Raw genomic sequence first — 13526 nt, 5'->3', positions numbered from 1 at the left:
GGTGGCTGTGACATAATGACAGTCATAAACATGTGGTCATGTCAGTCTTATGCACACCCCTTCAAGTAAAGTGTTACCAAATATAAAATATAAAATACAGTTAGATATAAAATATAAATATAAAAAGGGTTAGAAAGACAAAGACAACTGAAGGATGATGGGATAAAAGCCAATAGAAAGTTAGGCTATTTAAGAAATACAAAAAAAAAAAAAAAAAAAACTTTCGTTGTATGACTGAGTTCTGAGAATGTCCTAAATTGAACACCGTACTGTGTATATAAGTCATGTTTTCAGTTCACTTTGGTCTGGTATCGTCAGCGTATGGTTGTGCCTTGTTGTTTGTCAGTGTGTGGATTTACTTGCCTGTGGATTTATTAAAGGCTGTTTGACCCATCATCATCATCTTCTTCATGCATGTATTTACAACCAGGTGTGACAACTAACTTCATTCATGTAATTAAAGTTACTGATGGTTGTTCAGTAGAAATATATTAGTTACTGTAAGAAAAAAAAATCCACACAAAATTTATTTAAATTAGTAAAGGGCAGTGTGTGTTGAAAAATAAAAGCAGGATACTGCCTAGCAACACTTGACACTGTCGTAACTGGTTTGTACAGTCATCTTAGATTTCTACTTCATGAACACGAACAAAGCACTGGCAACATTCAGCTGGAATTCAGATTGAGAGAAAATGTCACTGCTAAAACAATTGATTTGCCTCATATATCTCATATTTACACTGCCTGTATTCATTGGAGCAGAAAGTGGTAAGCAAAATGAGACATACTGAAATAATATAATTAAATAAAAGAAAACTTGCTTTATTAACAGTAGTAGAATTTAAATTATTTAAATATTAATTAATTATTACCTGCAACATTTTCTTAAGATGTGTAACTTGCTCTGATGGTCCTTTGAGGGTTATCTATAGTATTATTACTTTCAAAGGGGAAAAAAAGCATGCATTTGGCTGATGCATCCAAGTTCTTGTTTTTCTTTCTTGTTGACATATTTATCTCTCAAAACTGTGATAGTTCTGCCTCTACATTCTTTTTCAGCTAATGAATATTACACAACCCGTTGGGCCAGATGCATCTACAGTTCCCCTGATCTCAGTGACATGGTGTATACTGACAGCACTTATTTCAATAAATATCTATATATACAGTTCAACAGCACTATAGGAAGGTTTGTGGGGTTCACTGAGCATGGAATGAGAACTGCGGATGACTGGAACAATAGCACCTATCTGCAACAAGTGAAAGAGAGAGTTGTTTTTTGCAAATTTAGTATTGCATCCAGGGAGTCAACTGCTCATGTTAAATCAGGTAAGTGGCTTAAGACTCTTTTCTGATCTTTACTATCATTTGTGGAATTTAATATTTGTTATTTTTACATGAGCATATGCTAATAACTAATAATTATTTATGGGAAAAGGTTGTAATGTCGTTCTAGGGTTTTGTAAAATCACCCCACCCCCAATTGTCATATACATTCACATACATATGAAACATGCATTGATGCATTGGAAACTGTATTTAGGATGTTGCTCTTCTTGATTCAGTTAAACCGAAGGTCATTCTCAGTATTGTGAAGCAGGCTGGTGGCAGACATCCATCCGTGTTAATGTGCAGCGCATATGAATTTTATCCTCGGCAAATCAAAGTGTCCTGGCTGAGAGATGGTAAACTGATGACCTCTGAAGTGACTTCAACAATGGAGATGGCTGATGGTGACTGGTACTACCAGATTCACTCTGAGCTGGAGTACACCCCCAAATCTGGTGAAAAGATCTCCTGTATGGTTGAGCATGCCAGTTCAACTCAACCAATGATCTATGACTGGGGTAAGAGTAGATACACACCTAGTGTCATATTAGAACAACGTTTGTGCTCAGCTTAATTTGACACACTAGTTATATCTACAGATCCCTCTATTCCTGAATCTGAGAAGAATAAAATCACCATTGGTGCCTCTAGCCTGGTGCTGGGAATCATCATAGCAGCTGCTGGACTCATTTACTACAAGAAAAAATTAGCAGGTCAGTGGAGATAAGAAGAATTCAGAAAACTATTATATTTACACCATCCCTGTACATGCATGTAACTAGTCAATCTTCTTCTTCTTCTTCTTTTTTTTTTTTTTTTTTTTGACAGGGAGGATCCTGGTACCTAATTAATGATGTTTGATAACTCATTTTTAAAGTTTGATAACTTAGCTGTTAAACTCAGTAACCTGAATAAGAGTTATACAAATTAAATAATTTATCCTTTATGACATGACTATCACACAATCCTAATGTCTACAAATCTTTAAATGTTCTATTTCTAAAAGTTAAAGGTGCCCTAGAATAGAACATTTAATTTACCATGGCATAGTTAAATAATTAGTGTTCAGTACATGGAAATGGCATTCTGTGAGTCTCAAACACTATTGTTTCCTCCTTCGTATGTAAATCTAATGTGTGAAAAACACCACGGAAAAAAAAGGCGAATCTCAACATAACACCGACTGTGATGCAACAGTCGGGATCATTAATATGTACGCCCCCAACTTTGCATATGCCAGCCCATGTTCAAGGCATTAGACAAGCCAATATTAACATCTTACATTACCATACTTACGTGATCTGATATGCAGCATCAAAAACACTTCCAGATCCAGAACTTATTCTATTGTTTATATAATGTAATATGGAGTTGTGACTCCTGCCAGCTTGGAGGCAGGGAGCACGAGAAATTAAAGGATATCAAAGGAAATTAAAATTAAATTAAAGGATAATTATGCCCCTAAATAGGCAGTTAAAACATTGAATAATACAAAAAATTATGGAGTATTTTGAGCTGAAACTTCATAGACACATTCTGGGGACACCTTAGACTTATATTACATCTTGTGAAATAGTGTTCTAGGGCACCTTTAAAACATGAAAAAAGCATGACATATAAAATCTGATAGCCTACTTTTCCTACATGTGAACATCGTACAAATATTAAGTTATATTTTAGCAACTTTTTTTATTATTTTTTTTTTTTAACCTTCATTCAGAGACTCTTATTTTGATATTCATTTCATTACGTGGTTTCAGTTTTCTAGTTTGCTGTGTTTATTTCCTGTTTCCTTGGTTGTATTGGTTTCTGAAATTGTCCTGATGTGTTTTATAGTAACTTATGTTAACACCTGTTCCTTGTTTAGTTCCCCATTTAGTCTGTGCTTTTTAGGTCTCTGTTTCAGTCGTTATTTGTCTGTTATTGTCTATGGTTAGTATTGGTTTGCCTGTTTTTTCTGTGTGCTCCAGAGTTCCTTGTTTTGTGTAACTGTAACAGCTGGCACTGATATAAATAATGTGAAATAAAGAGATGGAGATTATTAAATAATATAGATGATTGTTCTTACACTATATTGTGCTTAGAAGCAAATAGTTTTTTGAAATGGAAACACATAAGACAACTAACTAATGCTGATTATAACTGATGAACATATTTTACTCTTTCTTTAAATTAGAAAAGTGAGTGTACAAAATTACATGTAATGGACCCTTCGCTAAGCCCCGCCCTCCTTAGTTACTGTTGCTACGCCTGTCAAGCTTTCATGCCTGGCCAGTCTAATTCAGTATGTATGCACCGGTGTCAGACATTCCCAAGGACATAATTAATTTTTGGCGAACAGGTGAAATATCTGAGCGAGTAAGACAAAAGGGACTACAGTATGCATTCGAGGGATATATCCACGACATAGTAAGCAAACGATTAGAAAATAATTTTATCAAAATTGAAGCTAAAGCTTATAGGTCCCAGCGCAAGCAGCAGCCGCCTCATACGCTGATCATTGGAATAGGAAACACACAAATTGAGGAACAGCTTTGTTCATGCACAGCAGGGTAAGTGAAATTTGTAAAAAAAAAAAAAAAAATAATAATCTAATAATTTTAAATCAAACAGCTTATCAATAAGTCTTGTGGAATAAACACAAGAAATTAGCCTGACCACTTTCTCCCGCTTATATTTTTTAGCGCGCCAGGCTACTGCTCACACATCGTGGGTCTAATATACGCCTTGGACCTGGCAAAAGCCAGAGATGCTGAGCTGAGCCATACATCAACAGCACAAACAAAGTCCTCCTGCACAAGTCTACCACAGCAGTGGCACAAGCCAAGGGGTAACAAAATAAGGGCAGTGCCAATTTCATCGGTAGTTGTCGCTAAAGCCAATGAAAACCGTATGCGGCGACCAATCGACTGTCGGTATGCAGGAAGCAGGTAAGTTGAAAATAATGTTTATAGTTATGGGATTTGGCAGACGCTTTTATCCAAAGTGGATAGTTAAAATTAGCAGTAAACAGTTTTAAAAAGTTGGTAAGACTACATTAAGGAGAATATAAATAATAAACAATGTCAATTAAATCAATAGCCTAATGAAAATGAAACAATACTATAATATACAAACCAAAACATTAGAGAGGCAGGTTTCCAAGTACAGTAAATTGTTTTCATATAAAAACCATAGGTTTGTATTGATAGGGTATTTTTTTCAGGACCTTCTCAGTTACAGAAGAGAAAATGGCTTTATTAAAAAGGCAGACAGGAGCACCCATCAGCTACTTGGTGAACAGACCCCCTGTTGAGGTAACTGTAGGAGGAGAGAGGTACCCACTAGGAAGTGGTTTAAGCCATCAGGTAAATGAATGAGATAAGACAGTATTCAAGTAGGTAACACTTTACAATAACAGTACATGAATAATCATGAACTAATACCTGAATTAATAGTTACTTAAACAGGAACTCATGATTAGTTAAGATATGAACTAATGAAGAGTGATCCTTAACTACGACAGGAGTCATGAGGATTCATGCATGAAAACAGAAGTCTTAACTACACGTTAATACATGTTTGATAATTAATGCATTAATTAACATTTAGGGTAAACTAAATAAATCAGTCTCCATTAGAGTAAACAAGAAGTACTCTGAATTTGAATTAAACGTGATTTAATACTGTCATAATTTACACTGTAATATCATAATCTGCCATCTGCAGCTTTGTGACAAATAATTGGAATGGCACATGATTATTTAGCCATTAATTACATAGATCTGTTTAATCAAATGTGGAAAATAGACCAGCTACCACTAATAAATTTAATTTGATCTAAACTGTTTTCTGATTTTTATTGTTCATTTATATTTAGTCATAGCAAAATAGTCATAGTTTATTCCCGGAACTAAAGTATGTAGGGTTTGTTTCTGGCGGGACACTCATTAGTGGCGCACGGAAGGTGTTCTCTTGGCGCGTTTATTGTGTTGCTGGCATTTTAAACTAATAAATGTTGACTGGTAAGCTGATGTTGTTTGGTAAGCAGAATTAATAATTAAAGACATATTTACATGTATGTTTTATTGGGGTTTTCAGGAGGTTATGTGCAGTTATTAACTGTATTTGTCATTTTGTCATTTAAATGTATATGCTTTGATTAGCATTAGCTTGTGGACGCGCCCGATTTTACATGTAAATGTGCCTTATGTGTGTCTTTACAGGTATGTTTATGGCTTGCTTTCAAGTCCATATATGTTTAATTATATAAATAAAAATAAAATACAAATACTTTTTTTTTGTACCGGGGTGTAAAGGAATAAGGATGGCACTCTTAGTGTTTATTCATTTAGGTAAGGATTTGTAAGTGCATCATGTCATGACTTTACTTGAGGGGGCACAATCATAATTAACTCATTATTAACTAACCATATACTAACATCAACTAATGGTTTGATAATGCATAATTATGTCATGACTTTACTTGAGGGGGCACATCATAATTATTTCACTGTTAACTAACCAAATTCAGCTCATGATTTATCATTAACTTACTATCAAATACACATATATAACTATATAAATATTCAGCCCAGTTAAGTGATGTTGTGTGACTTTTCAATAAGTCAGAGAATGGAGGTACAGTATGATCACGGCCTGCGTCTGGATGGAGAGTGAACTTCTGAATCTAATCCCAGCAAACGTTTCCTGATCTTAGCTCATGTTTCCTGCTTTTTTTTGGGAACCGATTCCTCAGGAACTGTTGTAAGTCACAGTTGTTTAGTTTGATAGGAAAGAATGTCACAAAACATATTAAGACCTTTTAAGATAAATTATTAGTGTATTTAGTATTTTATATGTTTGATAAGAAGGATCAGTGAAAATAATGACAAACTAATCCTGTGCCTTTCAGTAATGTTTATAATGAAGCTGCTGTCACTAGTTTAAATTCTGACAATAATAAATTTATTTCAAAGTCCAAATATTTATTATTCCTTCTTATAGAGACTGTTTGATTTAGTTTACCCTAAATGTTAATTAATGCATTAATTATCAAACATGTATTAACGCGTAGTTAAGACTTATGTTTCCATGCATGAATCCTCATGACTCCTGTCGTAGTTAAGGATCACTCTTCATTAGTTCATATCTTAACTAATCATGAGTTCCTGTTGAAGTAACTATTAATTCAGGTATTAGTTCATTATTATTCATGTACTGTTATTGTAAAGTGTTACCTTAAAGTAATAAGTTTTTATTGTGTACTTTATATGAAATTCACTTAACTTGTAAGCACAGGGCAGTGCAGGACCACATCAGCGTGATCTTCCTTGACCACTTAGCTCTTCTACACACAGACAACCTCAGTCTTTGATGATATGTGGCTGGAAGTTAAACAGCATGCTGACTACATACCAAATTTGATTTATGTTCACAAGCCGGGAAATCGGGATTTGGCCTGACACAAATTTAAACTTCTTTATCTTTGCAATAGCTCTTTCAACATGAACCCTGTGCTTGGCTATTCTTTTGGTCATTTCAACATCTGCATGTGGCATCTGTCTGTTTGCTCTTGCAAAAGGTGGAATGTTAAGTTGCAAACCAATCTCCTCAACTTCCTTCTCTATTAGAAAGCCTTTATCAACCATCAAGCCATCTCCTACATTGAGATAGCCACACTGAATGTACCCCTTCAAAATGTCAAGGATGTTGCATTCATTGAAATTCTCTTTGTCAGAAATTGCTCCGGTGAAGAGGGCAGACACATAAATGACTGAACCTCATGGATCACAGGCCACTAGAGACTTGAGGGTGTTAGTAGATTTGTAGGTGGAGTAAGTCTGACTCTGCAACACCAGTGAGCTTGGTCTCTGAATCTTAAGTTCAGTGCAGTCTAAGATGGCAAAAGTATTCGGAAATTCTTCCTTAAATTTAGCTGGCATGTTCTCAGAAATAACATCCCTGTGTGGCCAAATAGACAATTTGCCAAGACTATCATACATATAGTCCACCCAGGAGTTGATCAGTGTGCTGACACTCTGTAAACGGATGTTAAATCTGAAGGCTAGGTCTTTGAGGTCCAAATTTTGTCTTAATTTCATTAAGGACATTAACAACTGAGTACGCAGTGAAAGTTGTTTGATGTCATTATTGACTCGTTTGTATGAGAGAGGAATGTGTGTTTGTGGTGCACTAGGATCAGTTGGAATGTAAAAAAATTGACACAAGCTGTTAAATTGCTCATAAGAAAACCCTGTGCAGTAATGGAAATAATCAGGCACATGACTTTGGTTTAAAATCTCAGGGTTTAAAGCATCTGAGGTGTGTGCATTCTGAAGTTCCTTTTGCAGATGATGGAGTTGGACATCCTTTGCCTCGAGCTGAAGCTTCAGATTTATGATGTCCTGCTTCTGATTGGCTAATGTGTCCTGCAGAGTTCTCAGTTCCTCTCCATGATCGCCCATATCATGTTCTTCTGTAAATGACAAAAAAGAGAAAGGAAACATGGAATGTTACTAATTTATGTTATTTTCTTCTGTTTTACAGCTTCCTCTGCTTGACTCTGCAGAACCATCATCTGCAAACCAGCCGTCAAACGACTTCCCAGATTTCCCTCTGCCAACACAGCAGTCAAATTTCTGTACAGTGCTGCATGAAAAAAACATGTGTAGTTACAGAAAATTGACAATCACACCATCCCAGTCTTTAGCTTTAGAAAGAGAGACCAGACAACAAGATACAAATCACATCTGGCATCTTGCCCGGGCTCCCCGACTAACGTCAAGTGTGTTCAAGACAATATGCTCTAGGAGAGCTGACTTTGACACCTTGGCTATGAGAATCAAGGGCACATCCAAAATGCAGACCAAAGCAATGAGGAGAGGGGTAGAGCTAGAACCTGTGGCAGCGCAGCAGTACTCGCATGTAACTGGGAATCTAGTACACCCCTGCGGCTTTGTAGTGAACCCCTATGCTCCACACCTTGGCACATCCCCAGACAGGAAGGTAGTAGATGGTACAAGCTTTGGCCTTTTGGAAATTAAATGTCCAGCAAAGAACAGCTGCCAAGACTGTCCCTATCTCCAAAGACAGGCAGATGGTGGTTAAAAGCTAAAGGAGACCCATGCGTATTACTACCAAATAATAGGGCAGCTGGGACTCACTGGCATGTCTTGGTGTGACTTCTTTGTAATGTGCACAGAAGACTACCACTTGCAGCGGATTCATTCAGATGTAGAAAAGTGGGGTGAGATGAAAGACAAATTAGATTTGTTTTTCTTTGATTACTTCCTTCCCTGTTGCAATCAGTAACTAAAAACAGATACAAATAGGTTTAAACTTACCACAGGTAGAGTCACTCTGTTGTGATGTACTATGAAATGTGTCCTCAGTGGAGTTTGAGGTGCTGGCTTCCTGTTCAGTTTGAGATGCTGGCTTCCTGTCACACATAATTCAGTGAACAATCAGATTAACAATTGTTTAGATGTCTTCATGAAATCCTTAAAGTTTAACAAACCCTTCTAATAACTTAACTTTTGATAACCCCATTGAATAAAATGTTATTACACTGTTGTTTTGTTGGGATTTTTATCCTGTATTGGTTTCTTACCAGAAACAAATAAAATGCACCTTGTATAAATCATAAGAACATGCTGTGTTCTGTAATAAATCTCGCTGCCCAGAAAACTCTACACGGTAGTAAACAGGTATGACAGCACATAAGTGACTACTATTAATGAACTGATTACGTTTGCATACCAACCTTTTCCTTGGAGATCTCCGGCAAGCCCCCTGATGTTCCCTCCCTTGAAGTAACCCCGGGAGAGCCGCGATCGGATTGGGGTACTCAGTGGTAGGCCGTCCATTAACAAAATGCTAAAATATTTTTTAAAGTATGTCAGTCAGTTCTGCCTTTAATCATCTTATTTTACATTCAAATAAATGCATTATGAACAAAGAACCATCATTATTTCCAAGCAATGATGTGCTGAGTTAGTTAGCTAGTTAGCTAACATTAGTGCTCTTACCTTGGAGCAAACGTAGGTGTTTTTGTTAATCCTTTCGACATTTAGTTGTGACTGAGGCCTTCCACACTGCTTTATCCACGCCCGGCATTTCTCCCCTTGTGTTTTAGGTTTCGGGAAGGGAAAAAATTCCACCACCCCGTCCAAACTTTTAGGATACTGGGTATCAGATTTACACAACCCATACGCACAACGCTTCGGCATGTTTCCCTAGCTCGAAAGCTTGACAGACCTCCCGCGCCTAGTTATGGTTGCTAAACCACGATTGGCCCGCGGCGGTTTTCGGGCGTGGCTTAGCGAAGGGTCCATTTAGAACATCTGAAATCTGGGACCTGTACCATGAAGATGGATTAGCTGGCTACATGGCTCTGGGACCACCCACATGTACATTTGACTGACATATAACAGGGTGGTATTAGAAAATAAACCTCCCACCAAAAAAAAAAAAAAAAAGATGTACTTCCCCTTTAAGAGAGCGGTCGCTGATGATGACGCACTAAGTGTGCGATATTGAGACAGACGGCTAAGCAGTGCATGAGACCAATCGAATCTTTTATCATCCTGGGGAAAATCGTCTCGGTTACGACTGTAACCTTAGTTCCCTGAAGAGGGAACGAGACGTTGCGTCGAAAATGACGCTGTGGGAACGCAACGCGTAATGTCGTCATGAAGCACGTGTGAAATCCGTCCAATGGCGTGACGCGACGTCATAGGCGGGTGACGTCATGACCAGGAACTATAAAGCACCCTCAAACAAAGCAGCGCTAGCTTCAAGTGTCTGAAGTAGCCGCTTTGACAGGTATGCAGGAGGTATGGCAGGACGACGCAACGTCTCGTTCCCTCTTCAGGGAACCGAGGTTACAGTCGTAACCGAGGCGTTCCCTTTCAAGGGAACTCGCGTTGCGTCGAAAATGACGCTGTGGGAACGTTAATACCCACGCCGCCATAACGACCAATGCCTGTCTAGTGTGACTCGTCAGCACCGGACAGGACTCTGGCCCCAGGAGTAGAACTCAGATCTAGCTCATAGAACCTGATGAAAGTATGCGGCGAGGACCAGCCTGCCGCATCACAGACATCCTGTAAAGATGCTCCGCAGAGCAGAGCTTTAGAGGCCGCCACACTCCTAGTAGAGTGGGCCCGAACTGCCAAAGGGGAAGGCAGCCCAGCCGACTCATAGGCAAGTGAAATAGTCTCGACTATCCACTTACTCATTCTCTGCTTAGATACCGGGGCCCCTTTCCTAGGGGACCCGAAACAAACAAACAATTGTTCCGACTTACGCCACAGAGCGACTCTGTGGACGTAAGCATCTAAAGCCCTGACTGGGCACAGCAGATTAAGGCGCTCCTGGTCAACGTCCCCGAATGGAGGAGGACAGAAGGCCTGCAGTACTATGGGTCTAACTACATTGGTAGGGACCTTAGGAATATACCCCGGACTGGGATGCAGAAAAGCTTTAACCATACCGGGCGCAAATTCCAAGCACGACGGGGCAACCGAAAGAGCTTGTAGATCTCCTATCCTTTTAAGAGATGACATCGCGAGAAGGAACAAAGTCTTCAAAGACAAAAATTTAATGGGAACCTCCTCAATAGGCTCAAAGGGAGCTAAGGAAAGGCCCTGGAGTACCACGGCCAAATCCCAAGCCGGTACCCTCGTGCGTACCGCAGGCCTCAGCCTCAGGGTGCCACGAAGGAAGCGTGTAATAAGAGGGTCTCTCCCCAGAGAGCCCCCTGCCAAAGGAACATGGTAAGCTGAAATAGCCGCCACGTAAACCTTCAGAGTGGAAGGAGATAACCCTGCAGAGAACCTATCCTGCAGAAATTCCAATACTGCCCCAACTGGACAGTCTAATGGGTTCAAATGCCTATCACCACACCAGGTGACAAACAACTTCCACTTTAGTGCATACAGCTTCCTCGTGGAGGGAGCTCTAGAAGACAGGATGGTACCCACAACCTCAGCTGAGAGACCAGAGTCTACGAGCTGGGCCCCCTCAGAGGCCAAGCCCACAGGTTCCAGAGTTCCGGCCGAGGGTGAAATATGGAGCCCCCGGCCTGAGACAATAGGTCCCTCCTGATCGGAATCTGCCAAGGAGACCCGTCCAGGAGAGATACAAGGTCCGAAAACCAAATTCTGCCCGGCCATCTTGGGGCTACCAAGATGAGCCGGACCTGGTCTCGACGAACTCTGTCTAGAACTCCCGGGAGCAGAGCGATAGGAGGAAAGGCGTACAGACGCAGCCTCGGCCACGTCTGTACCATAGCATCCAGTCCGAGAGGAGCTGGATGAACGAGGGAGAACCAGAGTGGACAGTGAGACGTCTCCCGAGACGCAAACAAATCCACTTGAGCCTGGCCGAAAACCCTCCATATTTGCTCCACCACCTGCGGATGGAGCCGCCATTCCCCGGGCCTCAACCCCTGCCTCGACAGTACGTCTGCTCCTACATTCTGGACCCCGGGAATGTATGCCGCACGCAGTGACAGCAACCTTCCCTGGGACCATAGGAGGATCTGGTGCGCCAGTCTGTAGAGTGGACGCGAACGCAGACCCCCCTGATGATTCAGATAGGCAACCACCGATGTGTTGTCTGAACGGACAAGAACATGGTGGCCCCTGAGGTCTGGGAGAAAGACTCTGAGAGCCATAAACACCGCCATCATCTCCAGACAGTTGATGTGCCAGGAGCGGTGGTGTTCTCTCCACAGACCCTGTGTTGAGCGTCCATCTAGGACCGCACCCCAACCCGTGAGGGAAGCATCCGTCGTTAGCAGTTTGCGACGACAAGGAGCTCCCAGCACTGGGCCCTGGGACAGGAACCAAGGTTTCTTCCACATAACCAAGGCACGTAGGCATCGCCGCGTGACCTTGATTGTGCGAAATGGGTTGCCCCTCGGGGAAAACCCTCTGGTCCTGAGCCACCACTGCAGGGGCCTCATGTACAGCAGGCCAAAGGGAATCACATTGGATGCTGCTGCCATCAGACCCACAATTCTCTGGAATTGTTTCACAGTGAGTGACTGGCCTAGCTTTATCCGGTTTACGGTGGAAAGGATTGACTCGATGCGAGCAGGCGACAGATGCGCCTGCATCACAACAGAATCCCACACCACGCCCAGAAAAGTGGTTCTCTGAGCTGGAGAAAGAACACTCTTCTTGGCGTTTAACCTTAGCCCCAACTTTCTCATGTGAGCGAGAACGACATCTCGATGCCGAACCGCTAGTAGTTGCGATTGAGCTAGTATCAGCCAATCGTCGATATAGTTGAGGATGCGAATGCCCTGCAACCGCAGTGGCGCCAGGGCTGCATCCACACACTTGGTGAAAGTGCGGGGCGATAATGCTAGGCCGAACGGAAGAACCCGATATTGGTAAGCTTTTCCCCCAAAAGCAAACCTCAGGAACTTCCTGTGATGAGGAAGGATGGAAACGTGGAAGTATGCGTCCTTGAGATCTATCGTGACAAACCAGTCCTCGGACCTGATTTGTGACACGATCTGTCTCAACGTTAGCATTTTGAATTTGAGCTTCATAACTGATTTGTTCAGTAGACGCAGATCCAAAATGGGACGCAACCCCCCATCCTTCTTTGGAACGATAAAATAGCGGCTGTAGAAACCGCTCTCTCTGTCGGAAGGGAGAACATATTCTATGGCCCCCTTCTCCAACAGAGTTTTTACCTCTTGTTCCATAACCAGAGCCTGCTCGGGGCCCACCACAGTGGGTAGGACCCCCGCGAATCTGGGTGGGCGAGACCCGAACTGAATAGCATAACCCTTTTCGACTGTGCGCAGGACCCACTGAGAAATATTCGGCAGTAGCTTCCACGCTGCCAGATATTCTACTAAGGGAACCAGTCTCTCGAGGCTGGCCTCTGGTGTAATTTGAACAGCCAATACGGTGCCCTGAAGCGGCGCACCGGCAGGGAGCAACCGAACTGACTGTTCCGAGACCCCTCTTAGAGGGGGCGAGCATCCCTGAGCCGCTACGTGTCCGGGCGGACAACAGGGTGTTTGCTCGCTGGAAAAGACTGTGCCCTGAAGCACATGAAGTGGCAGGGTTGGCAGTACTTCCCCATGAGGGTGCTGAAGAGAGCTGGGCACCGTAAAAAGAGGTGAACGCCAGTTCTCTCCAGTGGGGGACGCCCCCAAGGTCCTGACACTCGTGGCGTCAGGACTTTTTCCC

The 13526-nt window shown here is 41.5% G+C and overlaps 2 protein-coding genes across 5 annotated transcripts; one reads left to right on the top strand and one right to left on the bottom strand.

Moving 5' to 3' along the window:
- Window positions 1–319: 319 nt before the first annotated feature.
- On the top strand, window positions 320–3506 carry LOC137027247 (rano class II histocompatibility antigen, A beta chain-like). Of its 4 annotated transcripts, none has more exons than XM_067395207.1 (5): window positions 320–430; window positions 1060–1329; window positions 1566–1847; window positions 1929–2042; window positions 2158–3506. In XM_067395207.1, the coding sequence occupies exons 1-5, from the start codon at window positions 415–417 to the stop codon at window positions 2178–2180; spliced, it is 705 nt and encodes a 234-aa protein (XP_067251308.1). In that variant the 5' UTR covers window positions 320–414; the 3' UTR covers window positions 2181–3506. The 4 variants fall into 4 exon arrangements, with proteins under 4 accessions (XP_067251308.1, XP_067251309.1, XP_067251307.1 ...); XM_067395208.1 differs by lacking the exon at window positions 320–430 and adding an exon at window positions 639–768 and having other exon boundaries at window positions 1668–1847; XM_067395206.1 differs by lacking the exon at window positions 320–430 and adding an exon at window positions 639–768.
- Window positions 3507–7091: 3585 nt separating this feature from the next.
- Window positions 7092–9539, bottom strand: LOC137026464 (uncharacterized). The gene is made up of 4 exons (XM_067393820.1): window positions 9339–9539; window positions 9074–9186; window positions 8655–8749; window positions 7092–7786 (listed from the first exon to the last, which is right to left on the bottom strand). Exons 1-4 carry the CDS (start codon window positions 9537–9539, stop codon window positions 7092–7094), a joined length of 1104 nt encoding a protein of 367 aa, XP_067249921.1.
- Window positions 9540–13526: the final 3987 nt, after the last annotated feature.

This window comes from Chanodichthys erythropterus, chromosome 9 (genome assembly GCF_024489055.1).
Source record: "Chanodichthys erythropterus isolate Z2021 chromosome 9, ASM2448905v1, whole genome shotgun sequence".
NCBI lineage: Eukaryota > Metazoa > Chordata > Actinopteri > Cypriniformes > Xenocyprididae > Chanodichthys > Chanodichthys erythropterus.
Note: the sequence above shows the minus strand (reverse complement) of the source record. Positions and strands in the feature narration are given on the sequence as shown.